The sequence below is a fragment of the Oryctolagus cuniculus genome, chromosome 4 (genome assembly GCF_051225735.1).
Source record: "Oryctolagus cuniculus isolate XC-2025 breed Fujian yellow rabbit chromosome 4, ASM5122573v1, whole genome shotgun sequence".
In the NCBI taxonomy this organism is placed as follows: domain Eukaryota; kingdom Metazoa; phylum Chordata; class Mammalia; order Lagomorpha; family Leporidae; genus Oryctolagus; species Oryctolagus cuniculus.
The window spans coordinates 141,256,081-141,283,297 of NC_142870.1; the positions used below are offsets into that span (position 1 = coordinate 141,256,081).

Consider the following 27,217-nt stretch of genomic DNA (forward strand, 5'->3'; position numbering starts at 1 on the left):
GTGGCCACAGTGAACCAAGCAGGTGCTAGATAGATGGCCCTTGTAGCATGGTCACCTCGGCTAGGGGCTCAGCTAGTGTCTCTAGCCACTGGGCTGGACCATCAGCGAGGTCCCTGCCCAAAGCCCTGACCTGCTCCTCAGGGGAAGGCTGGCCACGGCTCCCCAGGCATCCAGCTGTTCCCCCACATACTTGGCAGCCCTCTGAGCAGGGCCAGATTTGGATCTAGCAGCTCAGAATCTTCCTGCCACAAAAGGAGCTGTGATTTGTTCAAAACTGTTAGGTGTGTGTCCCTGTGTGCGTGTTGATACATATATTAAATTAAATTACAACATCACTACAAGATACACAGTGTTCAGTCCATCTTACACATGAGGGATTGGAGCTTAAAGGGTTGTAACATCTTCCCCCAGGGTCACCCAGCTGGTGTATATCGGTATTGTGATTCGGATCTAGGAATGTTTTATTCCAAAGTCCTTGCTCTTTCCTGGTCTTTCGTACTTTGGAGATGACAGTGGCAGGAACTGAGCTATGAAGGCCAGAATGAGGTAGCCATCACAGCCATTTAGGGGTCCTGCACAGGCTGGGGAAATGTTCCAAAGTGTGCACGGTCCAGAGGAAGACAGACAGCATCCTTAACTGACAGGCAGTATCCTTAACCCCAGGGGGGCTCACTTCTTCCCAGTAGCCAGAGAGGCAGGAGGAGGCCAGGAATCAGCAAATGTAATAGCAGTCATTACTCAGACCTGAGCTGAGGGATTAGGGAGGGAGTGAGGGAAGGAAGTTTTCATAATTTTCAAGAATGTCTCCTGATCTGAATCGCAAGCTTGGAGGAAAGAGCACGGATTTATCTTGGCCAAGTCCCTGAGCCCCAGACCCCTTATTTTTGAAATGAGGTCATAATATTTAATTTGTTGTGAGGAGTAGGGATAATGAACGTAAAATAGCCCCCAGTGAGCGCTCCACGAGTCGTGTGTCTTATTAACTTGGCACTCAGTGCTCTCGTTCTTAGCAGGCGCGCCCTAGGGATGGAAGAGGACCACTCGAAGTGAGCAGTGACTGGGGCAGGAGCAGGTGCTAGCCTGGATGTTGGATTAGCGCCCTCCAGCCCCCCACAAGACTTGTGCCACTTATTTTAGCACTTCCCATTTTCACAGGCATTGACTTCCCTAGAAATTGCTAGGAACTTATATATCAATAAAAAATGTGTGACTTTTAAACCCTGCATCCCTGGCTTGTTTCCTCGCAGGCCTGGAACCCCGCTGCTGTGTCTCCATGGGACCTTCCAGAACAGACAGGATCCGCCCAGACACAGGCGCTAAATCCAGACCCAGAAACAGAGCGAGGGCAGGAGGCCCGATGTGCATATCACTGGTTTGACAGAAGCCCCAAGGGAACAACAAAGGGGGGATGGTGGCCAGCCTTTCCAGTGCGAGGTGGTCTCATGAACACCCGCACTACAGGTGAATCATGGGCGTGTGTGCACGCACACGCCGTCCGCGTTAACCAACGTTCTGGAAAGTTGAGGTGACGTCACCTCACCTTCTGCGCTCCCCCAGCTCCCATCCCTGAGCCGTTCTGAAGGTTCAGCCTCCCAGCACCCCATCTCTGGACAGCAGACACCCGTCCCATACCTCTGATGGCTCCCCGTTGCTAGCAGAAAAACAGAAATGTGAACACCTCAACCTGTCTGCGAGACTTCTGCCCATCTTTGCCTTGCTTAGCTCTCTAGTCCCACTTTCTGCTCTCTCCTGCCTGCACTGTAGGCACTTGCACCACTGGCCTTGTGGGAGTGCCAGTGCACGCCGTGAGGTCCTTCCTTAGCCCCCTGCCTTTGCCCACACTCATGGATCTGCCTGGAATGGCCGCCCTCTTCCCACCTGCCCTGCATTTTTTTTCCTGTTGATTTCAACCTATTCTTAAACATTCTTTTCAAGCTTCACCTCCTCCAGGGAGCCTTCCCTGACTGCTATCCCCCCCCCCCCCCGATTCTGAAATTCTGGAGCCTGAGTTCACATTCTGGCTCCGCTTCTTTTCACCAACTTGGGGACCTTAGACCAGTTTCCTTTCTCAGGCCTCCATTCCTGATGTGAAAAACGGGAACGTTCAGGGTACCTCAGTCATGGGGACCTCTGTAGACTAGAACCCAGAGTGCCTGGCACTTGGGACACCCTCAGCATGCCAGTGCTCCTGGTCACCGTTAACAGTCACCCAGCCGGACCACTGAGTTCTCTGCATATTCTGTATCCCGGCCTTCAGCCCAGAACTGAGTATGTGAGTGTCAGGGATGATTGCAATTGTAAAAAGACCTCACGTCCCCAGGCCACCAGCTCCTGCAAGGCCACCCCGTGTCTGAGCCCTGCAAGCAGTGGGCCCCTGCAGGGCCATTCTGTTGGAGAGCACAGGTGCTTCAGGAGGGGGATGGGAGGGGCTCACGGAAGCCTGCTGTAGCCACACCCCCTCTGGAAATGGCTGAGGAGGGAAACCTGGAGCTGCTGATGCCATGTGGTGTGCTGTGCTATTGGCCTGTGCCGTGGGACACAGAGGGTGGGCCCTCCAACTTCCAGAGAGGAGGCTGAGAAACTGCCTTCCCTCACTGGGCTCCAGGATCCTCGAGTGCGGGTTCCACGATATTGACTCTGCTCTTTTCTGTTTTTTAATATTTATTTGAGAGGGAGAGAGTGAGAGACACACAGACAGGGAGAGAGAGTTCCCATCTGCTGGTTCACTCTCCAAATACCTACAATGGCTGGGGCTGGGCCAGGGCTGGACATAGGAGCCAGAAACTCGATCCAGGTCTACTGCATGGGTGGCAAGAACTCAACTACTTCAGCCATCACTGCTGCCTCCAGGGTCTGCATTTGTAGGAATTTGGACAGGGGCCAGGTATTGAACCCAGGCACTGTGATAGAGGACATGGGAATCGGAGGCAGCATCTCAGGCGCTCCATGAGCTCCGTCAGGTGAGGCCAGCGAGTAACCCTACCTGTGAGGGAGGCTCCGGTCGGCCACATTCTTTGCTCAGCCCTGCAGGAGGAGCTTTCCTCAGAAATGTGGCTTTGGTTCTCATGCATCACTTGAATATTTTAATTGTGAGTGGACAATAGAAATCATGACTCTGTTCATACTGCTGTTGCCAGAGACTGCACGGAGATAATCCTCGGCTCCTCATCCCAGTTTAAGACCTAATGACCTCCCTATCTGCTTTCTAATTCCACCCCTCTCTGGTTTTACACTTCCCTTTCTAATTTGTATTTTACAGAGCCCTAACTTTTTATTTATTTCTCATGCATTGGAAATGTACTCCGGCACACTGCTTCAGTTCCTTTAGGCGAATAAATGACACAGCAACCAACCAACCCATAAACAAATGAAGTACAACAACTTCCTCCACACAGACACTGAATGAGAGCCAACTCCTTGTAGTGGCCTGATTGCACACGAGGGCTGGATCTGGGAGTCTCAGGAGACGACAGCAGGAGTCCTTCGTGGACGTGACAGTCACTGACCTCCCCGTGGCAGCACCCTTGCCGTGGTGGCCTTTCTGTGCAATCTTACAGGAAATGGCTTCATTTCCTGGCGTGCATAGGCAGCCTCAGCTTCATAAATTGATTTCTTTTTGGGGGTGATGCCAGCTCCTTCCTTACCTTTATTCCTTGGCCAAGGCTTTCCAAGGAGTTAATATCCAGCCCTTCCTTGCAGGCCTGCAAGCATGATATCACCTTCTGGCTTTCCATTTTGCCGGGACGGATGGTGAGACTAGCCAGGCTACCGTGGAAGAATTGAGCAAAGCGGGGTTTGGCAACTTCTCCTCCTGAAAAATAAAATAAAATAAATAAATAAAGCAGCACTGTCACTCGTCCTATAGAACTTGGGTAGGATATACTGCTTCAAAGCACCAGCTAATTGTGGATCAAGGTCAACTTGACCGTGTGTCCCTTGCCTACTGACTCCCCTGAGCACTGGCACTTGCCCCTCTGCTCCCGCACAGCCGGACGTAGCCTGGACCTTGCACCTCTCTTCTTTCAGAGAGGGAGCAGAAGGCAGGGCCAAGACAGCCCTGGGGGAAGCGCAGCTTTGCTGGTCCCTGTGCCTCTGTTTGCCCAAAGGGCACACTTCTGGGTTTTGCCTCCTCCTTCTCCAAGACTCAGCACGGCTCGTGTAGCTCTCCCAGCACCCCGGCAGTTTGGTGGTAGGGTGGGGTCCAGTGGAACAAGTCCCTGTGGACAGATTGCCAGCTCCGGAGAGGGCAGATTCCCAACCATCCCCTGCTAAGACGTTGATGTATGAAGCTGAGGCTGCCTCTGCATGCCAGGAAAAGGAGCCATTCCCAAAAAGGGGTGCTTCTCTGTCACTCAGTGAGCCACGCCCCACCAGCACTCTCCTCACTTCTGCTTGGGGAGGGCGGACCTTCCCTGGGCTGCCCTATCTCAGGCCTGGGCTCCAGGGCTGCCCCTTAATCTCATCCACGCTGTTCCTGCTGGGATGTGCCTCTAGGCTCTCCTTACTTCTTACTGGCGAATCCCTTCTGACTAGAGACCTGGTATAGTCAGGGATTTGCTACGTTTTCCTGTTGAAATTGCCATGTGGCTTCTGTCTCCTGACTGAATCCAAGCTGGCCCATTGGCCTCTGCTTACACCCATCCATTCCTCCCACAGAGACACCATCTCCCAAGTGCTCGGAGCGGCTACATCTCACAGTTCCTCAAGGTCCCTCAAGCCCTCGGTCCCCTGCTGCTCACAGAAAAGCTGCCCAAGCCCCGTGCCCTCCCTGAACCTTGGGCACTAACAGTCCCTTTTACCATACCTCCACCCCCCAGCACCCGGCATTGCCAACTAATGGTTTACCTGTGTGTGTTTTATGTCCTCAATAACCTAAAAGGGTAGGGTGCCCAACGTCGCCCATGCAGTCTCATCATCTGGGGATCTTTACAAAGTCAGACCGGCGCCCAGCGCTCTGTCTCAGCCCCAGGGATTCCGACTTAATTGGTACGGGGAGTTTTAAAAGCTCCTCAGGTGAATCAAATGCAAAGTCAAGGTTAAGATCCACTGAGCTAGATGCTTCCTGAGGCTGGGTCTTTTTGCATACTCCTTATGCGATGTCTCTCCTTGACGCCGCCCGCAGGCATACTCTCGCCACTCTCCGCACGCTGCTGTAATTTATTAGTTTAAGTCTCTCTCCTGGATAGCAGGGATCACTCATGCATTATTCATCTTAATGAAGACAACACTGAGCAAGAATCAGGGGCTGAGTGCTGCACCGGGCACTTGGCCTAAGTCGGCTCATTTATTCCTCTCCACAACACTGGGCCTCGGTGTCCTCCTGGCATCCTGGGCTCTGCCTGGCACACAGCAGACATTCTGCGATTGTCTGCTGAGTTGTGGGAGACAGGGAGTTGAATACTGGAAAAACGGGGCATTGTAGCTGTCTCTCCACATGTGTTACACTCCTTCCTTCTTGCAAAGTCCGCCCTAGATATTTGACTTGATCTCCAGGGGCTGAACTTTATTTAACTTACGCCATCCCTACTGCTGCAGAGACTGATGGAGGTGTGGACCTGGCACCCAGGACGAAGGTGAATCCCATCAGCATGTGGCATTCAAGCAGCCACTGTGATGGGTCCACAGATAATCATGAGACCCAACTCAGGGGGTACGTGAGGGCTGTTGACTGACAGCTGATGCAGGAGAACGGAGAGTCTGACTCTTCCTCTCTTTCCTTGGTGATAAGTGAGGTTCCAAGGCCAAGGCTGCTGGCACACTAGAGGCAGCCACAGAGGCAAGGCAGGGAGGAGGGCAGAGCAGGAGAGCCACACAGGGCTGGGTGGAGCCCGGTGCTCTCCTCACTGCTGTACTTGGGATGCCTTGGGCTCCTTGATGCACCTGTCTCCATGGTTTGCATCATTTGGGCTCATGGTATTCCTTGCCACTCACAGCTGACTTTGGAAATGAAAGGGGTCTCTTTGGAAGTGCTCACTTCATGGGGATCGCTGGATATCTATCTGACTTTGAGGAATAACCTGAGACGGCCCACGGAGGAATGTGCTCCTCCGAGCCATGTGCATGCTCCTGCCCCAGCAGGGGGCTGTGTCTGTTGAGCTGCAGGAAGGAGGATGTGAGTCTGGGTGTGGGTGGTGGAGCTGTTCCTTCCCAGGGCATCCCAGGTGTGGTACACTCCACATGTGTCATCTCTCTTCTGCTTTGTCTCTCCCCCAACCCCTAAACTTGCAGCGGCAGACCCAGCAACAACCAACATCCAATGGCCATGAAATGTGTATCTAGCACCACCTCAGGTTCTCAACCTACGTCATCCCATGGACTCTTCACAAGACTCTGGGGAGGCAGGGACTCCTCTGTAGTGATAGGTGAGCACACTAGGCTTAGTGCGCAGAAGCGCAGGGCCCAAGGCCACACTGCAGGCAGTGGTAAAGCATGAGTCCCTGTGGTGTGACTCCATCCATCCACACACAGCACCTCTGGGGACCTGCTGTGATCTCTCCTCTCACTCTCCCCCACCCTTCACTCAGCAGCTGCATCCTCTAAGGCCGAGCTTTGAGACACTCTTGGAGGCTAAGGTGTTTTCCTACAGGCTATTTTCTTTCACAAAAAAACCCCACATTCCTGTTCTGTGTTTTTGACTCAAGCGTCCCAGTTCTGTGATGGCCTCTGTATAGCAGTGACAAGGTTCTGGGAGATCGATTCAATTAGCATTTTGCAATAGGAGGCCCAGCAAAAAATCTGACCTATATTTGCACCCAGTGGTGCTTGTGATGCAAGATTTTTAAACAAAGGATTCATGCATTAAAAATCTCCTTGTTTTTAATGTTTAGTTTTCATAGAACACATGGTTCTTCTATGAATGTGTAGACATAAATGGGGTCATGAATCATGTTCAGAAAAGAAAACCTGCTTCCTTCCACAGAGAACCTTCTTTAAATATTTGTATGCATGATTTAGATTCCTGAGGCTAGATTATGCAGCGTTTGTTAAAGTATCTGCTGTTTGCCCAGCTTTCTACTAGATTTAGTGAATTAAGAGAAGTGGTCCAGGCTCTGGATGTGCTTTTATTGACTTGGGAAAATAAAGCACAGACATTAGAAGGGCAAGGTAAAACTATAAGCATAGGTTGTTGGCATAATAGAACCTCTGAGGTTGTCAGGAACATGAATCCAACATGTCCCAGTGACCTAGACAATGTGTCCTAAAAGGGGAACATAGCCACTATTTGTTGCATCCTTGAAACATGGTGGGCACTTTGATTTGCTGTTTTATTTAACCCTTAAGGGATGGGATGATATTTTGGATATCTGTGTCTCTGTTCTTTAAAATTGTTCCCTAGCATTTCTCCCAGCTTACCTGCATTTAAATGTACCCCTGGCCTTTTGTTCATGGCCACAGGAAGAATTTGCAGCTGGGAGACCTGCAGTTGAATCTCCTCCCTAGTGTGGTTCCCAGAAGCCTAACCCTTAGGAGCCTGGGGGAGATGTGGGTGTGGGCAGCATTTGGGGAGAAACAGAGGAAGAGAATGTGGCTTCCCCGAGATGAGGACACGCGACATCAGAGGTGGGAAGGGTGAGGAGGTTCCAGCAGGATGACAAGAACTCGGAGCTGCAGAGCGAAGGCAGCAGACCTGCTTCCTGGGCTGAGCCCTGGCAGGGGTATACCCAGTGCTGGGCCAGATGGCCCAATTCTACTGGGCTCCCTGGCCACTGAATGGCTTCAGCAGCTGCTCCCAAGGATGGGCGTGGGGTGTGCTGGGAAACATAGTTACTGTGAAAGACAGTAGTACTTGGCAAACATGACTCAGTGCAGCCTGCTCTCTCAGCTCAGCTCAGGCTTGCACTGGGAAGGAAGAGCCACAGATCCATTCCCTCCCAGCTGTCTTTCATCTGAGGTGGGACATATAGCCTTTGAATCAGTGATGGGCATTTCTCTCTGCTTCGAGGTTTCTGCAGTGTTATTGTACTGTCTCCTCGCTGTGCACAGTGTGCCCAGGGTGCTACTGGTCTTTCTTGCTGTCTTTCCCACAGCTGTTCAGGCTAAGAACCACAGGGCAAGCAGTGGGGGCCACGCTCCCTCTTGCTTGAGTTGGGTGCTGCTCTGTGCATGGCGGGCGGATGGGGATGCCCTCAGTGCACACAATTTCATGGATGGCTGGGCATCGATTTTGAGCAATGCAAATAGCAAGACTGTCTGAAATCTTGCTTCTCTCACTTCCTCATTTCAGTGATGGAGACATGAAACACAAAGACTAGGTGACGTGTGTCATAGACACCCCTAAACTGCAGCTTCAAAACTCAGCCTGCATGACCCCCCAGCTGCTCACGCAGCTGCAGGTTGCAGGTGGCCTGTGGAGATGGGTGATCTGCCACCATGGCTGACGTGACCCACGCTCAGCAGACCCAGTCCTTGCATGATCATGTCTCCAGCAGACACGTACATGGCATTAGTGAGCAAAGCATATGGCTGAGGGATGACCACAAAACTCAGCTCTCTGGGGCTGCGGACCTAACTCATGGAGTAAGAAGACCGTGTCATACCGTCTAGAGTCTCCCTCTTCATTCTCCAGATGAAGGAATTAAAAATCTCAGGGAAGCAAGATTCTGTCTTCACAGACTCAGAACAACATGCAACAGTAGTGAGGGTCTGGAATTCTCTCCTGAGTCCAAACTCAGTTCCTCTCCCCAGCAATAAACTGTGGTGTTTGATGAGCCTAGGCCTCAGCTTGATTTTGTCCAATCAGTGGGAAATATGACAAGGAAATTTGGGCAAATGATTTGTTTTCAGATTCTGGCATCCTCTGAGCTGCCTTACTCTGCTGGGTGGTCTGGCAGGATTCGTAAAGGTGAGGGATCCGGTGACAGAGACCTGCATTCAGATCCAGACCCTGGGTGATCCTCCGCAAGGTACTGACTCTCTCTGCGCCCCAGGTTCTAATCTGCAAACTGGGGCTCACAGTTACATGCAAGTTCAAGGGTTTTGGGGAGAACCAATGGAGAACGCATGTGAAATGCTCAGCACAGTGCCTGGTGCACGCCAGTTACTCACACAGGCCAGCCAGGGGCCAAGGAACTCACGACCAGGTGCACCATTCCAAGTTTTCTCTGCCTTTCTATTCACTGGTCCCTTCCTTCTCCCTGGCCGTGTGTCTCTCAGAGATGCGGAAGTGACAGCTCTTGCTTTCAGATCATCATAACACTTTCTAATGAACATAACCCAGAATAAGATACAAAGTTAGCAATATAGCTCAATTATACTGTATTTTTTACATCGGACACCAAGTTTTAACCCTGATTTCATCTGTGTCGTCTTCGAACCAGAGGTAGACGTGTGCCAAATTGACTCCATGGCTTAGAACAATCTTCCCTTGGTTTTTAGATGCAGACAATGCTAAGAGACACACTTGATTAGTCATCGTTGTGTGTGTCATATGTGTGACTAACTTTTGTCAAAACAATCTTAAAAACAGGATGTAGTTCAACAAACATAATTGACTTAAAAATAGGATGTAATTCAATCAACCTTGATTGTCAACTTTTTCTAGGTCCTGGGGTCAGGGAAGGGGCCTTCTGAAGCTCTGGGAAACCAGATAGCTCTTGTCCTTTGGTAACTCTCAACTGGGTAAGGGGTGGAGCCTGCCGTCAACAATTCCTATGCTTCCCAGAGTGCTCCAGGAGTGAGCTCGAAGGTGGAAGAAGACTGGAGATTACGGGTTAAATAGCATCCAATAGGCTGCTTTCCTGGAGTGCTTTTGAGAATTTTTAATATTTTAATGTGCACGGTGGCTCTCCGAGGTAGAGATGTGGGGATGGTTTTTGCTGTGTTTACCACCCTTGACCTTGACCTTGGCCCATTTGTGCAGGCAAGAAGCATCCTATGGGCCCCGAGCTCCCTGAAATCTTCCTTGGGAAACACCGCCTGAATGAAAGGCAGACTAGGTGAGTCTGTGCCCCCTTCTTCAGCGGCAGAGACCCAAGGGAGGCAGGATAATTCCAACACAGACTTTATTAAGAGAAATTTGTACTAAATTAGACAAAGCTTATTAAGTGAAGGCATGTATTCCAAGTCTCCGTGCTAATGCTCGTGTCTGGCAGAAAAACGACCTGAAAATGCACAATAGATTCAGGATCCCATGTGGCTCCAATTCCCCCGTATCTGAGGACTGTATGAAGCTGACTCCTGCAATGCTCACAGGTCATTTCTGCGTTGTTTTTTTTTTTTTTTTTTAAATCCCCTCTTGGCCATTCCTGTCTTTTGCTTTGGCTGCTTCCAAGAGCCACCATGGGGATTCTGTATCTGTCTTTAATGGGCTGTCATTTTTAGAAACAGCTCCTCCTCTATTTCCTGCTGTCATACTTGCTAAGTAGGATTTAGGACTCATCAAGGCCAGGAGCCAGAGTGGAAAGCCTTCCTCCCCCAAGCCTTGCCATGCCCCTGTGATAGCCAGGGACGGGCAAGACTGGACATCCTAGCAAGGCCAAGGTCAGAGCACCAGAGGACAGGTGAGTTGGTCACAGAAGACCGAGTCCCAGGCAGAGAGCCCCAGGAGGAGAGCCCCAAGAGGAGACGGAAGTCGGGCAACATAGCTTCTCAAACAGGTGCCCAGAGCTGTGTTTTCAGCAGGTTTAGCCATTGCATTAAAAGAACTCCTGCCCACATGTCTACTGTGAAGCAGGTAAAATGAGCCGCTCTGGTTGTAGCCTGGGGAGAGGCCAGACTGCTACGTGTTGAGCATCTCCCAGAAGCCCCAGGGCTCCCTGAGGCCCTGGTCTGCACTCTCTCCAGCCTTAGCTGATGCACGCCTGTGCACAGTCAGGTCACAGAGTCTGGGTGGGAAGGCCCGGTTTAGAGGTCTGAGAATGAAGCAGATGTGAGTATCTAATTCTTGTTTTTTAGGAGTAGAAATTTTTCTTTTGTTCACAGAAATGAGAACAAATCAGTAGGAAATTCTAAGATAAAGGATGAATTAACTTCATCTCTGAAATCTACTTCTCCCAGGCTGTGACCCACTGAGAAACAAAGAAGCTGGCATTTGTAAAGGTACCAGTGGCTGGGCCAGCCCAGAATGAGCATGGCCAGGAGACGACATGGACTCCACCCTGAGAGCACAGCGCCTCCCAGGACCGGGCAATGATAGCAAGACTGTGAGCGCTGGCCACGCTCATGATGCCACACGTCTCCTGGCTGCAAAGGCTCTTCCCTACAATTATGAGATGCTACAGGCTCTGGGCCTCACTGGCAACGTTTCTTAAGTGTAAATGAAGTCTCATTTTTCTAATTACTGGAAAAGATACTAATGGAAATGAAATTCCATTGATTACACTGGCTTTCAAATTCACTAACAGGACACAGTAGGCTAATTGGGGCTGCAGACACTGCCCAGCAACAGTTCTGGCACCAGTTCCCAGGAGAACTCAGCCAGCAGCTGCCATCCTATCATTTTCTTTTCCCATTGTTCAGCCCTGATTGGAAATTTCACAAATGACAACTAGTTCCCTTGCCAACCTCCAAAGCACCTGAAAAGCACCCCACAGCTGCAGTCCCAAAGGCAGTTAGAGTCACACAGAGGTGCATGTGATGCATAGCGCTGGACCTCAGAAGGTTTACATACATGCAGAGGCAAGGGGCTGTACCATAGGCCACTGATTTCACAGCACTGTGGTCTACTGAAGAATGCATGTGTCCACCCCAGAAAAAGTGTGGTTCCAATGAAGATATGAGTGTGCATGGGAACCCTTAACAAGGCAGTGTGGGGTCCCAGGGTTTGGTCTCTCCTCCTCTCCCCAGCCTCTTCTCTACTCCTTCTGCTCCATATATGCTCCATTTCTGGGGAGCCCTAAGCAGCCTATGCCACCCCCCTACCTCAGCATACACTGCTACCTCCCTTCCCTTCCTCACGAACTCCTGCTCATTTTACTAAGCCCACCTGAAAGACACTGAGTGTTTTTCCTGCTGAAATTTCATCAAAGGTTTGTCCTTTCTCTCAGGGAGAATACTCGAGTCTTCTCCACGGCCCTAAAGACTGCTCGATGAGGTTCGTGCCTGTGTCTCAAGTCCCATCTCCTAACACGTGTCTTCCACGGGCCTATTCCCCACCTTCACGCCACCCTTCAGTGCCTCTCCCTAGCTGCAGCCAGAGTGGCTCATTTTACCTGCCTCACGATAGACATCTGGGCAGGAGGGTCGGTCCTAGGAAAGGTGAGAAGTCAGTGCATGCCCAGAGCCACGGGAACACAGGACCACTTGCTAGAGCATGCCCAGGGCTTACACATGGCCTGCAGTGTTGGGTTAGGTGGAGGAACAGGGAAAGAGGTGCAGGAGGCGACAGCAGATGCTTTAAAACCCACGCACTCGTTCAAGTAAAAGATGCCACACACATGATGTGCCAGGCACCTAATCCTTAGGATAACCCCCTGAGGTAGGGCCCCCTCTTATTTACAGATAAGAAGAGAAGCTCAGGGAAGGACCCTGAGGGGTCCACACAGCTGGTGAGTGGCAGGGCGGGGATTTGACCCGAACTCAGATTTCTCTGACTCTAAAGTCTAAACTCATTCTCATAGTTCCCTGGGGTGCGTCACTTCAGGGAGTGGATAGTAAGGGATCAGCCAGGGGAGCGGAGTGTTCCCATGGGAGTTCATCAGAAGACTGTCATCTGTCGCAGGAGGCCAAGAGTTGGCAGCATCTGCATCCATCCACATCATCCCAAACACAGGATCGCGTCAGCAAAGTGGCCAACAAACAGCAGGGGGCAGTGGCCACAGCGAGAGGGCACAGCATGGGGCAAGCGTCTGCCCCCCTCAGAGCCTCAGTTTCCTCATCCACAGATTGGGACTAACACCAATTTTTCACTGAACTGTTAACTGTCTACCCTCCGCCCCCCCACCTCCACCCCAACTATATCAAGGGCCTCCTTCCGACACTGGCTGCTGAGTTTCCACCAGGGAATGATATAAGGTCCTTCCACTCACTCGCACTCCAGTGTTCCAAGCAAGTCAGATGAGCACATCTAATTCGGAGCGAGAGCAGCCCTGGCATCCATTCGGCAAGAAGGCCAGAAATACTTGCCAAACACCATAGTATTTACCTTGTCTACCACATTCCTTAAAAATAAACACACACATGAGTGTCCTGTTTGCAATCATTTTTGTTGAATGGCTTTTAAATAAATTGTGATCAGATATAATAAGAGAGTACTTTAAAATAGTTTGTGGAAAAAGGACTTAAGTTGATTTTGGTTCAAAAAATCCTTGAAATCCATACATATGAGCAGTCTTCAAAAAATGGAGAGACTACTTAATGGAAAACATGCAGAAATTTCAAACATTTTTACACCAAAGTAAACTTATCTTTTGATTCTACTTTTCCTGAACTTTCTGAAGCACCCTGGTATTCGAGTTGTTCTTTATGGAGTGACCATGCCCTCCTCAGTAGCAGCCCGAAGGGACACTAGAGAAGAAATGTATCTCAATGGACACAACCAAGGCCACGCAGAAGACCCCACCTACAGCACGTGCCTAAGGGATTTCAGACTCCCTATGGACTAAACATGGTCACATTTCTCTAATTCTTCCTTTCTTAGTGCAAGGGTTAGTCGGTTGTTCTACCTCATTCCATTGTTGTATAGTGCTGTGTGTGTGTGTGTGTGTGTGTGAGTGAGTGTTGGTGGTGTTGGACATGGTGGTGGTTGGTGACTGTGGTCATGGCAAGTGATTTGTCCTATAAACACACAGTTGTCAGATCAGCCACTGCTGGACCTCCTATGGAGCCTCTGAGATGTTAGACATTGAGGCTGGAACCTGTAGCAGGTGGCACTTTCGTGCTGTCTCTTCTAGAGGAGGGTGGACATTCTTTTTACATGGAAGGAGAGTCAGATGTATCTCTGTTGACCAGGTAGACAGACTGTGTTGTTCATCAGATAGTTTCAGGTTTTCTTCCATAAATATTCTGGAACAATTCCACTTCCCACCCTGTTGGAGTTAAGTGTGGTTGTGTGATTTTCTTTAGCCAACAAAAGTGAATTAAAAGTGACGGCATCACTTGTATAGGTGGAAGCGTTGGGAACTTGGGCACACATGGCCACACTCTCGCTTCCTCTTTGCAGGGGCCCAGCCCTGCGGCTGTGTGTCAGCTTGTGTCCTCAAGCTCATGAACAAGCACAGCAGTGAATACGACGTGAGAATTCTTCTGAGTAACTGAGAGGTGAGCTTTGCTTGTCACTGAAGCACAGCTTAATCTAGTCTAGCTGATTCAAAGCCATTGTCTTAATTCTTTACAAGGGGGACACGGGCCAGAGACCTCTTATGGCCATTCTCCAGGCTATGTTCAGTAATAGCCACAGCTGGTGACAGCATTCAGCTAGGACACAGAGCCACACCAGAGGGCCGTTACTCTAGCACAGCCATGCCCAGTGGCTAATGATTCCTGTGCAACCTCTGAATTGGTGCCCTGCCATGCTAATCCCTGGGTGGACGCTTGCCAGGTGACACAAACTCCTTCCCGATATCCTGGGGAAGCCTGCCACACTGAAGAACCTCTCACCACCAAGTTCTACTGAAATGTGTCACATGCCAGGCATCAAGCTGGTGGCCTTCACTCCAAAGCACCTTCTGCTCCCTTACCTCTTTCATGCTTGACCTTCTGGGTTTTGCATCCATACTGCTCCCAGGTGACCCCATATGCTCTTCTCCCCACGCTCTGGGTATGGGGCTTCCCCAGCACTCAGTCTTCATCACTCTCAGCTCACTCGGACAGCAGGTCCTCACCCCTGTATCTTCCCTCGACTCTTTGTTTCTCACCTCTCCCCGCAGCTCTCCGTGACGAACTATCCATCCTTAGCCACAAACATTGCTAAACTTCACAGAACCCAGCAGCACAAGGTTGGGTCATATCTCAACACACTCACCTGCTTATTTGGGGAGGGTTTTCTTTTTCCTTGAAAGCACCCCTGCCCCCAAGGAAGCAGAAACAAAGACTCTGGCAGACCCGAGTGAGTGACACAGGTCACATGCTTGCCTGGAGAGCTGCTTTTCCTGGTTCCACAGAGGAGCCTGGCCTGGGCCTGGGAGAGAGGCAGCTGCTCAGGAAGTCAGAAGGGACCACAGACCTCCCGGTGGGAAGGCAATAAAGGGCTTCTATTCCCAGAGACCAGCGACGGGGTGCAGGGCTGAGCTGACCTGGAGAGTGGCTCCCCGTGGCTTCATAGTTTGGACAGGCTGCCTCCCACAGCCCGGAACTCGTATGGGGATAAAGGGAGATCCCTGACTCCAGATCAGCCCAGCGCTCAGCAGAGTCAACTGGAAGCTTGGAGAGAAGATTCTACATTCAGCTTCGTCTCCATACAGCCCCAGTTTGGAACCAGGTAAGACGTCAGAACGACAAGACATTAGCAACTCAGAGGCAACTGTGGAACTGCTTGTGTTGATCTAAAATCAGATTTAGTGCAGCCGTGAATACTAATTTTTTTGTAAGTTCTGTTTGATCAGTAAAATCTAGTACATTGTTTTCTGGAAAACTCGCGCACCACTTGCTCTCCCTGTCTCACCCTTAGGGTCTTTTGGGGGCCAGAGAGAAGGCTCCAGCTGGGGTTACCTTGCCAACAAGCACCGACTGTAAGCTGCATGGCTATGTGGGATGGATGAATGGGCCAGTCGTTGGTCACCAGGTATGGTTCATATGTTGCTCCGTCCATGTATAAGGTGACCACAGGAAACTCGACATTGATGACATAGTAATGCCACTCTTTGTCACAAATCTAATGAAAAAGAAGAGAAGCAAACTTAAAATTGAATATGTAATACAACACCAAACAAATTCTTATTTTAATTAGGAAAGGGGGAGGGGACATTTTGGGCTCAACAATTTTTATCACAAAGCACTCAGGAATATACCACGGTTGACAAACACTGAGGTTACAGAAGCTTGTTGTCAAATGATGAGAAAGGAGCCCCGGAGAATCCAACAATCAGACAACTCTAGTTGTCCTCAGGACCCCCCTAAAGGTACCACAATGTGTGGATGCTCCCCTCCTTGATATGAAATGGGGCTGTATTTGCATATAACCTGTGCACATCCTACCACACACTTTTAAATCACCACCTCTAGATCACTTATAATAGCTAATGCAATGGAAACTCTATGTAAATAGTTGCTACACTGGATTGTTTGGGGTACAAAGACAAGAAAAAAAGTCTATATGTGTTTAGCGCAGATTCATTTACAGAATATTCTCCGTCTGTGGTTGGATATAGAACTGAGGGCTGATGGCTGTCGTGACTGTGGGAAGATCATCTCAGTCACACAATTAGCAGCTATGTAGGCTGGCCAATGTTGGGTGGCCAGGTGGGAGCATCGGCTTAAATTGCTTTGTATGAAACTTCTTAGTTCATTAGTAGAGAACAAAGGTTTGATTGAAGTTATTTCTCTAAGTTTAAGACTAGCTGGGAGGGCAAGAAGACAGTGCTAATTTGAAAGTGGGAATAAAGATGAAGACAGAGGGGAGGGGAGGGGACAGGGAAAGGAGTTGATGAACAAGAAGAGAATCAGAAGTTAGAAAGGGGGAGAGAGTGCAATGCACGAAGGAAGAGGAAGAAGGAGGAGACGTGGAAGAACCAGAAGTCCCAATTCTTTTGTTCATACTTGCAGGGGTGGGGAGTGTCTGGGCCATGGGCCACGTGAGGTCTGCAAAATTATTTGGTCTTGCTCTGCCAAGGCAACGACAGTTAGACTCCAAATCCCATCAGTGTACAGCAGGCCAATTGTTAAGTTGATAGTTTTGTAGGGCCGGAAGATGTTACAAATACCCAACTGGCCCTCAGCAGAAAAAGGCTCCCTACCCCCGCTGTGAGGCTTCTGTGAAGCCGGTGTAACCCCATGGCCTTTCCACTCAAGCCAAACAAATTCCCAGGGAGATAAGTCCGCCCTTGCGGGTTCAGCTTCACCCCGTCTTGGTGCACATGGGAGGCAGGGCAGGCACAGATAGGCTCTCCTGGCCTGGACTCCCGCACACACACCCCCGCACAGCCTTGTACACAGGACTCCGGTGTCAGGGCTGGGAAACAACCCCAACCTTGGTGAACCTCACCAGGTGAGTAGTTATGCAGAGGACTAGGGCGAGTCACGGCTGCTGCCCTCCAGGGGCTGGCCGCACGCAACATGACCAGACCAAGACCATCTCGGGAAGGGAGGCCGGAGGCATAAAGGAAGCCAGATAGGAGCCTGGTGCCCTGTGTTGACTCTCCCTCTCCCACTCTCTCCTGCTCCAGCCCCTGCACTGCACGAGGTCCACCGCGGTAAAGTCCCTCACGCACATGCTCTCCCTCCCTTGCCCCTGACATGGGCGGCAGGGAGACAGATGCTGTTTGCATGAAGGTGACCCTGAGGTGAGGACATCAAAGCCCCCCCACCCATCCCATCCCACTCCGGATCCAGTGTGCTGTTTCTCATGAATAGATAACACCAACAGGGATGCTAAATGATCTTCTCTCTTTCATTTTGGAATAAGAATTTTTCCCTTAATGTTCTTTTTATATTGTCCTCTCTCATGTCTCAGAAAATTGCTTCTTTTGAAGCCCATTAGCCTGATAAAGCCTGATGAATATTTCAGGGCCTTCGGACAGTAAGCAGGAGGGCACAGGCTGGCTTCACCGACTCAGGGACCCTGACTCAGTGTATACCCGTCAACTGCTTGGCACCTTGGCCCAAAACAGGGCTCTTGAGCTGGGCCTGCAACTGGAGTGGGGCACAGAGGAAGCCCTGAAGATCCAGGGCACATGGAAGGGTGGGAAACCTTGGAGAGGAACTGAATGAAGCACACAACCCGGGAGGCCAGAGCACCATGGAGGTGGTTGGTGAGCAAGGGCAGGTAGCAGCAGGGCAACCTGGAATATGGGTGACGTCCTGGGGGTGTTTCAGAAGCATCTGGGAACCTCTGGCCAGCCCAGGGTCAGGAGGGAGTGGTGATGGTGTGGTGCCTCCTGCTGTATCCCTGAGGCAGAGCAGGGACCAGGCAGCTCCCCATCCTGGCCCCTCTCCCCGCCCTCTCAGTGTCAAAGGCATGCCCACGCCAGGCTTCAGTGGGCTCCGTAGCTGCCGGAGCAGGTGGAGGACGGTCCTCTGCCTTCCTTTCTTTCACGACACTTGACAGCTTTGTAGGACAATGCAAACCCTTTCCGGGGAAGTGAAATCATCCCAGAGCTCCACAGCCGCAGTGGGCCTCTCAGCATCACATTTCCCACCAGGCTTTCTCTCGCTAGCTGTGATGCCCCCCAGAAAAACCAGTGGCCCTATACCCCGGGCTTCTCTTTTGGGGGGTAGGATTTCCCATCTTCATGGGCCATGTCCACAGCCTTCAGCAGCTGCAAACTCCAACAGCTTTTCAACCTTACTGAAAAATGGAACCTAGTATTGATAATATTCCTATCAATATTCTGTGAAGCAGCTGTAGGGAAAGGCATATTTGGAGCCCCCTGTGTAACAATTAGAAAGTTTCCATGGTTCTTCAACGTTAGCATTAAAATGTCTCCACAGATTTCAGTGGAGTGGCTGTATAGTATGATCATACTGGACCACAGTTAACTATCTTCTTATCGTGCATTGATTAGGTATCGGGCATTATAAATCCTGCTGTAATGTGTTTATTCTGCATAAGTATTTGTTAGTGTTTCTGATGGCATCCATAGAAAAGATTCCCAAAAACATAATCAAAATTTGGAGATATTTTTGAGGCTCTTGATACATATCCTTAATTCCTTTTTCTGCCAGAGATTGTGACTATTTATCCTCCTACCCACAGTGTGTGGGAGAGCTCAGGCCTTGCACCCTCCCAATAACCACCACCACCACCACCACTAACAACAGCAAAAGTAAAATCTTGGCATTTGGAGAGAGGTGACATCTTATCTCACTTTAGCCTGGGTCACACAAGACGATGTCATTCACATGCTTCAGGATCACAAGGAGGGAATTCTGAGAGTGGGGACCAGCCCGAGCTATGCCTCTGAGGTTGGAAAGATTGAGGGCTGCCCCAGTGAGCCCCTAACAGGGAATCTAGTCTTCTAGCATGTACTAGGCTTGGCACTGTAGATGTCTCCCACCAAGAAGTAATCGAAGACAGCCGCTAAAGCAAATGCCTAATTAGGACTTCATGAATGTGAGTCTATGATCAGGAAGAGACCAGCACTGAATCCCACCAGAAGTGATGGAAACATGACCAGGCCAGGGGACAGCCAAAACTAACATGGAGATGCATGATTCACTCAAGAAAAGAAGGAACACAGGCATGGTGGCCTTTCCTGGAGCTGGAATTCCTGAGTGTTCGTCAGTCACTGATGAATCCAGCTGCACCAACCAAGTCCCACACCATCCCCTGAGATAAAGCCCCGGGCCTCACTTAGAGCAAAGATACTTCACTTTCTGAACACCTGCTGGTGCTCCCAAGCTGGGCAGCCTTGGCTGTGAATTTAGCTCGTTAGTGAGGCAGAGACCAGAGACCCAGAAATGAATGTTGAAGACAGGTAGCAGACAGTGTTCAGAGCAGTCTGACTCAGGAGTGGGCTGGCGTTCCAGGGTGAGTCAGGGGCCAGGGAAACCGCTTATGAGAGGAACAGGAGTTTGGGTGAGAAGTTCTCTGTGTTGGCAGGCTCATCCAAAATGCCCTAGAGAGGGCCAGATTGGAAGTTCTGACTTGGTTTCCCCAATTAATGCAGGTATTTTTTGAATGCAACTTTTTTTTTTGACAGGCAGAGTGGACAGTGAGAGAGAGAAACAGAGAGAAAGGTCTTCCTTTTCCATTAGTTCACCCTCCAATGGCCACTGTGGCTGAAGGCAGGAGCCAGGTCTTCTCCTGGTCTCCCATGGGGTACAGGGCCCAAGCACTTGGGCCATCCTCCACTGCACTCCCGGGCCACAGCAGAGAGCTGGCCTGGAAGAGGGGCAACCGGGACAGAATCCGGTGCCCCGACCAGGACTAGAACCTGGTGTGCCGGCACCACAGGCGGAGGATTAGCCTATTGAGCCATGGCGCTGGCCTGAATGCAACTTTTCAACATGAGATACATTCACTTACCAACTAATTTATCTACTAGTGCTGGCAGATAGGTCTTTTGACTTCCAGATTTTCAACCTAATGGGTGGGGTTTATCGAGTCTACAAAATACTCCAATGTATTGGGAATGGAGGTAAGTGCTGCAGACCAGGTACAAGGCACTGCAAGGTGCCAGGGAATGGAGACACTCCTTCCAGCTGGGAGACGGTGGAATTTAGAGTGAGATTCAAGGACTAAGATTGCATTGGGAATAGATGCTGAGAAGTAAATTCCAAGCAAACGAAGTGGAAAAACTCCTGCTCCTTCATTCACTTGTCCGTCTTCTCTGTCATCAGAGGTTTGGGGCATGTTGCAGATTCACTCATTCATCCACTCCACTAGACATTGCCTGAATGCATTTCGATTTTGTGAACCAAAAGCAGCACCTGCCTCTGTGGAGCTTCCAGTGCAGTGACAGAGTTAACAAAAAGGCTTGCAACAGAGTGGGACGCTCACTGGTGACAGGTTTGTGCTGAGAGCCAGCCTGACCCAGTGGAGGAGGATGGGGCATCTGATGCTACTGGGAGGGCGGGCAAGAGCAAAGACGCAGAGCCCGTGGTGAGGGGTGCGAGATGTGGCTTCAAGGAACGACTTGGAAGTCAGGACTGAGGACTTGGCCTTTCTCTGTGGGTACCAGGAAGTCTGGGGGTTTCTGAGTGGGGTGGGGTGGTTGTCATGACAACAGTCTTGGACCGAACTTCTCAACACTGGAGCAGCTTTTCCTGATCCTCTGATGCTATTTCACCCTTGCCACAACCCCTGAAGGAGGAGCTCTCCTGCCCCGGGTGCCTTTAGGTGATAATGGGAGGAAATGGCACTGTTTCCTTTTCATTCTTTAGATTCTGGATTCACATGTGATACTTTATTATTTGTACATTTTAGTGGGATATGCTGCAACATTTCAGCATACACACACAGCAAAAACCTGGTCCCATCAGGCAGTTAGCCTTTCCCCTTCCTTATCTTTTCTGTGTATTTGGAGCCTACCAGTTCACAAAGAATACTGTAACTATTGCAAACTTGAGTCGTCCTACTGTGCTGTGGAACATCAAACCCTTTACCTCCACCATATAGTCCTACCTCCTGCCTCTATTAGTCACTACTCTAGGTTTGGAGTGACCATTTTTTAAGTTACATATATTAGTATAGGTTGTACTTATATTTCTGTGTCTGGCTTGTTTCACTTCATATAGTGATCTTTGGTTCCACACATCTTACATCAAACGTCAGGATTTCATTCTTTTTCATGGCTGAATGATATTCCACCACGTGTATATGCTACATGTTCCTTATCCATTCATCCACCGAGACAAATGCCTAGGTTGATTCTGTGTCTTGGTTTCTGTGCACAGCACAGCAAACAACATGTAGTGCAGGTGCCTCTTTGACATGCTGAATGTAAAGTAGTTCAGTCATCATGGAGAACAGATAGCAGTTCCTTGAAAAACTAAAAATAGGTATGTTATACGGCCCAGTCATCTCACTTCTGGGTCCATATCTGGAGGAAGTGAGGTCAGCGTATGAAAGAGAGCATCTGGTTCTGTCCCAGGGAACCTGCCATCTTGTTGGGTGTTAGAGCTTCTGTCACGGCCTCATGTCCTGTCCCCTTCACACATCCAGACTGTTGAGTCAGGCTCTGGAACAGAGGCGTCTCCTGAGTGGTAGGCTTGAGTGTCATGTTGTCCCCAAGCACCACCACCCCGATCCCACCCACCTCCATGCCACCCGATGTTCTAGGGGCACTTCCAACTCACTGTGTCCAAAATGGGGCTCAACATTTTCCATGTTCCAGCTAAACCTGCCCCCTCTCCTGTGTTCCTGCCTCAACAAACAGTGCTGTAGAACGTAACATCCAGGCCAGGACACAGGGCCTTGCTGTGGATTCCCTCTGCTCTTCCCCTGTCTTTAATTACTGCGCTGTCCAGTTCTGACATGAAGCTTCTCTCTTGTCCAGTCTCCCTCTCTACCCTCATGAATACCCAGCACTTACCCTGGGGAGGGCAAAGAGATGCAGGGAGGGGCTGGCTGACGGAGAAAGTGTGTCCGGGACAGGCGATTGCAAGGTGGACCACATTTTAGCAGGGAGAGAGGACCATCTGCAGCAGTGGAATGCGGAGAGAGCAGTGGAATGAGTGTGAGCAGCCTGCTGCTGACTGACTGCCCTGGGCTTGAGGCAGGAGGAGGTGGGCAGGGCAGCAGAAGGAGGGGATGGAGGCAGTCAATGCAGGCCAAGTCTGTAGGTAAGGTGTTAGGTATCGCACCTGCTTTATGAGTTTTTGAGAAATCATGTCCTGGACTTAGGGGAAAAAAATCAAACCTTCCTAAGCCCTGGCTGCCTTCTCTGAAGTGAGCATGATGAGTATCTGCTCACTGGTGTTGTGTGGATTGAGCCAAGGCATATTCCATGCTCAGCACGTATTTCCAGCCTGATCCCAGAACAGAACCCCTCTCCATTTCCAAATGCATTGAAACGCTGGGTGAAACACAAGAGCAACAATAACAACAGAGGAAAACAAAAATGCAAAATTTGGGAACAGGAACTCTGGGTAAAAGAAGCAAAGAAAGCAAAGCCACACCTGGGAGTTGACACTTGGTGGTGTGGAGGGGCTGCGAGTTTCAAAGCTGGTGAGGAGACAGGGATGGAGATCAAGGCCTCTGCACAAAAGAATGAGGGGCTGGAATGTTTGCACAAAGCCTGCTGCCTGGGCCCCGGGACAAAGGCTGCCGCTGACCTGGGCTGCAGTGGAAAGTTAGAGCCCCAGGTCTACTGTGTGCGTGGGCGTCGGGTCCAAAGGCGATCAGCTCACACGATGTGGAATTCTGAAACTCAGAGACTGACTTAAACATGTCTTTGTGCAGACTTTAGGGTCCTTAGCAAAGGCAAACTCAAACCGCTCACTAGAGACGGTGCCACACTTGGGCCCTGTGCATGGCAATGCCTACCAGAGATGAGCTCAGGGTAAGAAGTGACAAAGCTAGCTGTCTTTGATGCGGGTGTGAGAAAAAGTAGACACTCGCATGCTCAGACTAACATACCAGCAACCATAGAACATGCAGCAATGAAAAGGGAGAGGGGGAAGGGCAATTTTGGAAAAAAAAATTCTGAGAATAGAAGTAATGATTTTGAAATAAAAATACATCAACCAATAGGTGAAATGTAGGTGAGAAAGCTGGCAGAAGAATTAGTAATTGGAAGATAGATGAGATGATAGAGCAGAATGAATGGAGTCTCTGGGTGCCAGAATCACAGACTCCAACAAATATACTGGAAGGTATGTGGGGGCCAGGGAGGGGGACTGGCTTCTCAAGGCCTCTGTCTGGCACCCTGAGGTTCCTGTCGCTCTATATTTTAGCGCCTTGCACTCTAGACAGCCATTTGTTTCTTCCACAGCCCGAGCCTGTGTGACAGTCAGACAAGCAAGCTACCTAAATCCCTGCTCCACAGGACACACTTGAAGCGTAGCTCAAAAGTGAGCTTCACCCCATGAACTGCAGAGCTACTGAACCAGGAAGACGGAGACCACACCAATCAGGTTCTCACGGAGGAGGGACGAGCCAGGCCATCTGGCCTTGAGCCACCGTTTTGGAATATGAGAAAGATGAGGGGTTGGGCAGTGCCAACGTCAACCTGGTGCCAAGACAAAGAAGCCACTCTTATTTGCAGATCTATTTGAGATCTTCCCAGGAGGTCGCCTGCACTTCCGACATGGCAGGGAGAAGTGTGGAGTGTTTTCAGAGGAAGGTGATGGTGACAGCTTGGAAAGTGCCTGCTGAGCCTCCCATCAGAAGGCCACTGCTGACTCAGGACCTGTGTCAGAGAGGCCACCCGCAATTGAAATTTGGTTGAGCATCATTTGGGCAGAACCCCTAAACAATCCTGCAAAGTTGTTTTGCCGTTTGTGCTTAGAGTGTGCACCAAGCACAGCTTAGCACAAGGGTTTAAAGCATTTATTTCAACACCCTGTTAGGTGCACTGATGGTCCGCCTGGCATCCTGGCACCATGCTGTGATTTCTGTCCCTGTCATCAGCTGGTTCATCTTTCTCACCCATCAGATCCTCCTTTCTCACCCCTGGGTGTCACCCATGGCAGGTCCCTTAGAGTTTCCACTCATCATGGTCATGGATTAAAAGGTACACGTCAGTCTCCATCTAGTTCAAATGCCTCCTCTCACCCAGGGTGGGACCCGTGTGCAAATTCCATGAAGCCCCCTGGAGGAAGGCATGGAGGTGCTGACGTGGGAGCCTGAGGCTAGGGTGGGAAATCTGCTCTCAGCAAAGCAGGGCTGTGCCTTCCCAGCACCTAGCTTCTGCAGGAGCCAGGAAGAACAGGACCAGCAGGAGAGACAGCGAGACCACTCCTTTGTTGTCACTCAAGGCAATGCCCTCCTGGGGGCCTTTCCAGGTTCCCTTTCCAAGCTAAGATTCTGGAAAACACCTCTTTGCAAGTTACGCTGTGAACAAAGGGGTCCAGAGTCTAAAGCATTTTAGAACAGCTTCATTGGCCATCTCAGCAGGCTTCATGTGAGCAGTGGTTCTGCAAGAGTGCTCCCTGGCCCAGGGGTATCAACATCACCCAAGAACTTACTAGAAAGCAGAGCCCCCAGCCTCACCTTGAACCCCAGCAGGAGTGGGACTTGGCCAGCTGTGTTTCAGCAAGCCCTGCAGGTGCTTCTGGTGTCGCTGGGTTCAAGACCCACCTGCCTCAGAGAACTGAATACACTAAGGTGGGGAAGGAGGTGGGAGTAGGGCAGCCACTTCACCAAATATTTGGATCTTATTTATTTTTCCCTCCCGAGGAGTCCCTATGAATATCACCTGCAACAGAAACATCCACAAGACACATGCTGTGAAGTGCTTTCAATTTGTCCAATACCTGTTTACTGAGTACCCACAACGGCCCAGGTCCTTCCTAGGGACTGGGAACATGACAGTGAACCAAATCGGAAGATTTTCTGACAAATGCTCTGGTGGTCTCTCACCTCCCCTGTCCTGCCTGCCCCAACTCATAGGTTTCCTCCTGTTTTTTTCTCCTGTGCATGTAGAATCCTCAATTCCCCCAAAGAAAACTGCCTCTCTTCCACCCATCTGCCCACCCTGCTTCCTTCCTGCTCATGGATTTTGCTTCCAGGATGTGCCAGGAATCCACCTGGAGCCAGTGAACATTAGCTGATATTCCTGGGTGCAAATTCAGAGCTACAGAGACACAGCTGCCTGCTGTAGGTTGCAGTGGCCCAGGTAAGGAACAAACATGATAGTATATTAGCCTGGGAAGCACACGTCTCACATCTGACAGTGTGGAAAGGGCCTGTTTCTCCTTGTCTGTTCCCTCCCTGGGCACATACTACTGTACCAAGACCAAGCAGGGCGCCTACCTCCAGTTGGGAATGGCCTTGAATGTGAGGGTTTAGGGTGTGGTGCAGGTGCTCAGCGTCTGTTGCTGTGGATTCACTCTGAGACAAGGAGCATGGTGGGGGCAAGAGGCTCAGAGTCACCACACAGACCCTGGGAGCCGGGTGAAAGCAGGCAAGAGGTGAGCAGCCTGCAGATTCGTTTATTTAAGTTGGTACAGAAGCTTATATAGCCAAGGCAGCCAATCCGGTCAAGGGGTGGTTTATACCCTAACCAATCACAGGCTGTTGCCAGGCAGTTTCCAAAGCCATCCAATCACAGCCTGTTGCCAGGCAGGCTCCATTGTCAGTGGCCATCTTGGCATGGCCTTCTCATTCCACCACATTTCCTCCTTTTTGTTTATTTTTGAGCAATGAGAGGCATGATTCTTGGCCGTACCATTGTTGACCCCATTTCCATGTGGTCTCCGTATGTGGCTGTGCCTGTCTTAGGTTGTCCCCTAGGGAATCTTACCTGTCATTGACTTAACCAGCGCTCAAAATGGGAGACCACAGGAATGCTTGCTCAGATGGGGGTAGGAATGAGGAACAATGGTAATCAGGAATGGCATGACTGCACGCAGGATGTGGGCCGTTCGAGTGGCTGACCAGAGCTTGTGGGGTATAAAGCAGTAATGGATGTGACTATGGGCAGTTTCTCAGGGTAGGATGATAGGGCAGGTGCGTCTGCTAACAAGGCGGACTCTCAGTTGCAGGCTTGATGTTCTGGCTGATACCCCAGTGGGCTGTCCCACATTCTCTGGAAAGACACAAGCATATCCTTGATCCTTGGTTAGCAGAGGGTGTGGTCCCTTCCATTCTCCTGTCAGGGGGTCTTTCTACCTAACCACAGGGGATTGGGTCTGGGATGGAAAGGATCCCCAGTGTTTATTAGCTGGGCTGACCCCTTGGGAATCAAAAGTAAGAAAATAGGTAGTGAAAAGGACCAAAGTCAAAGCAAGCTGTGGGTCTGGGGGCATATGATTGTTTTTCTGTCTTTGTAAGAGAACTTTAATTGTCCTATTAGTTTTTTTCAATGGTTGCCTGTCCCTGTGGGTTGTATGGCAACAGGATGTGATTGGATAGCTTTGGAAACCACATGGCAACGGAGCCTGCCTAACAACAGGCTGTGATTGGATGGCTTCGGAAACTGCCTGGCAACAGGCTGTGAATGGTTAGGGCATAAACCACCCCTTGACCGGATTGGCTGCCTTGGCTATATAAGCGTCTGTACCAACTGAAATAAATGAGTCTGCAGGCTGCTCACCTCTGGCCTGCTTTCACCCAGCTCCCAGGGTCTGTGTGGTGACTCTGTGCCTTTTGCCTCCACCATGCTCCTCGTCTCAGAACAAATCCACCTCAACAAGCGTTTCGTCCTCTGAGTTCTGCTCTTCTCACAGAAGCCTGTGAGCTTCTCAAGGCACAGTGTAAAGATGTGGGAGCTCCTCGGTAACTTGTTGACAGACTGAATGAGTGAGTGGATGAATATATGATTATCAGCAGAGCCAGCGACATTGGAACTGGCTCCCCTAGAAAAGGGGGTCACAAGGGTGCAGCTGGGAAGTTTCCCAGTGGGGAGTCCAGCACACTCACCAGTGCTGAGCATCTGAGGAAAAAGGCAATCAGGACCCCAGTAGGGCTCTGGACGGGAGAGAAGAGCTTTGTGGGGACAAGGAAGCAGGGTACAGGTCATCAGATTCAGGTCCGTCCCAGTAAGATGCTGGCCAAGGAGGAGCCGATGTGAGTTGCATC

General features: G+C 50.4%; 1 protein-coding gene across 1 annotated transcript in view; it reads right to left on the reverse strand.

The window, feature by feature from the left end:
• CLSTN2 (calsyntenin 2) overlaps positions 1 to 27,217 on the reverse strand; it is a 578,785-nt gene that overhangs the window by 24,306 nt on the left and 527,262 nt on the right. The window contains exons 9-10 of the mRNA XM_002716578.6: positions 15,586 to 15,748; positions 3,645 to 3,811 (exon numbers count right to left, since the gene is read on the reverse strand). Coding sequence (XP_002716624.4) covers positions 3,645 to 3,811; positions 15,586 to 15,748 — 330 coding nt within the window. The remainder of the gene's footprint in view (positions 1 to 3,644; positions 3,812 to 15,585; positions 15,749 to 27,217) is intronic.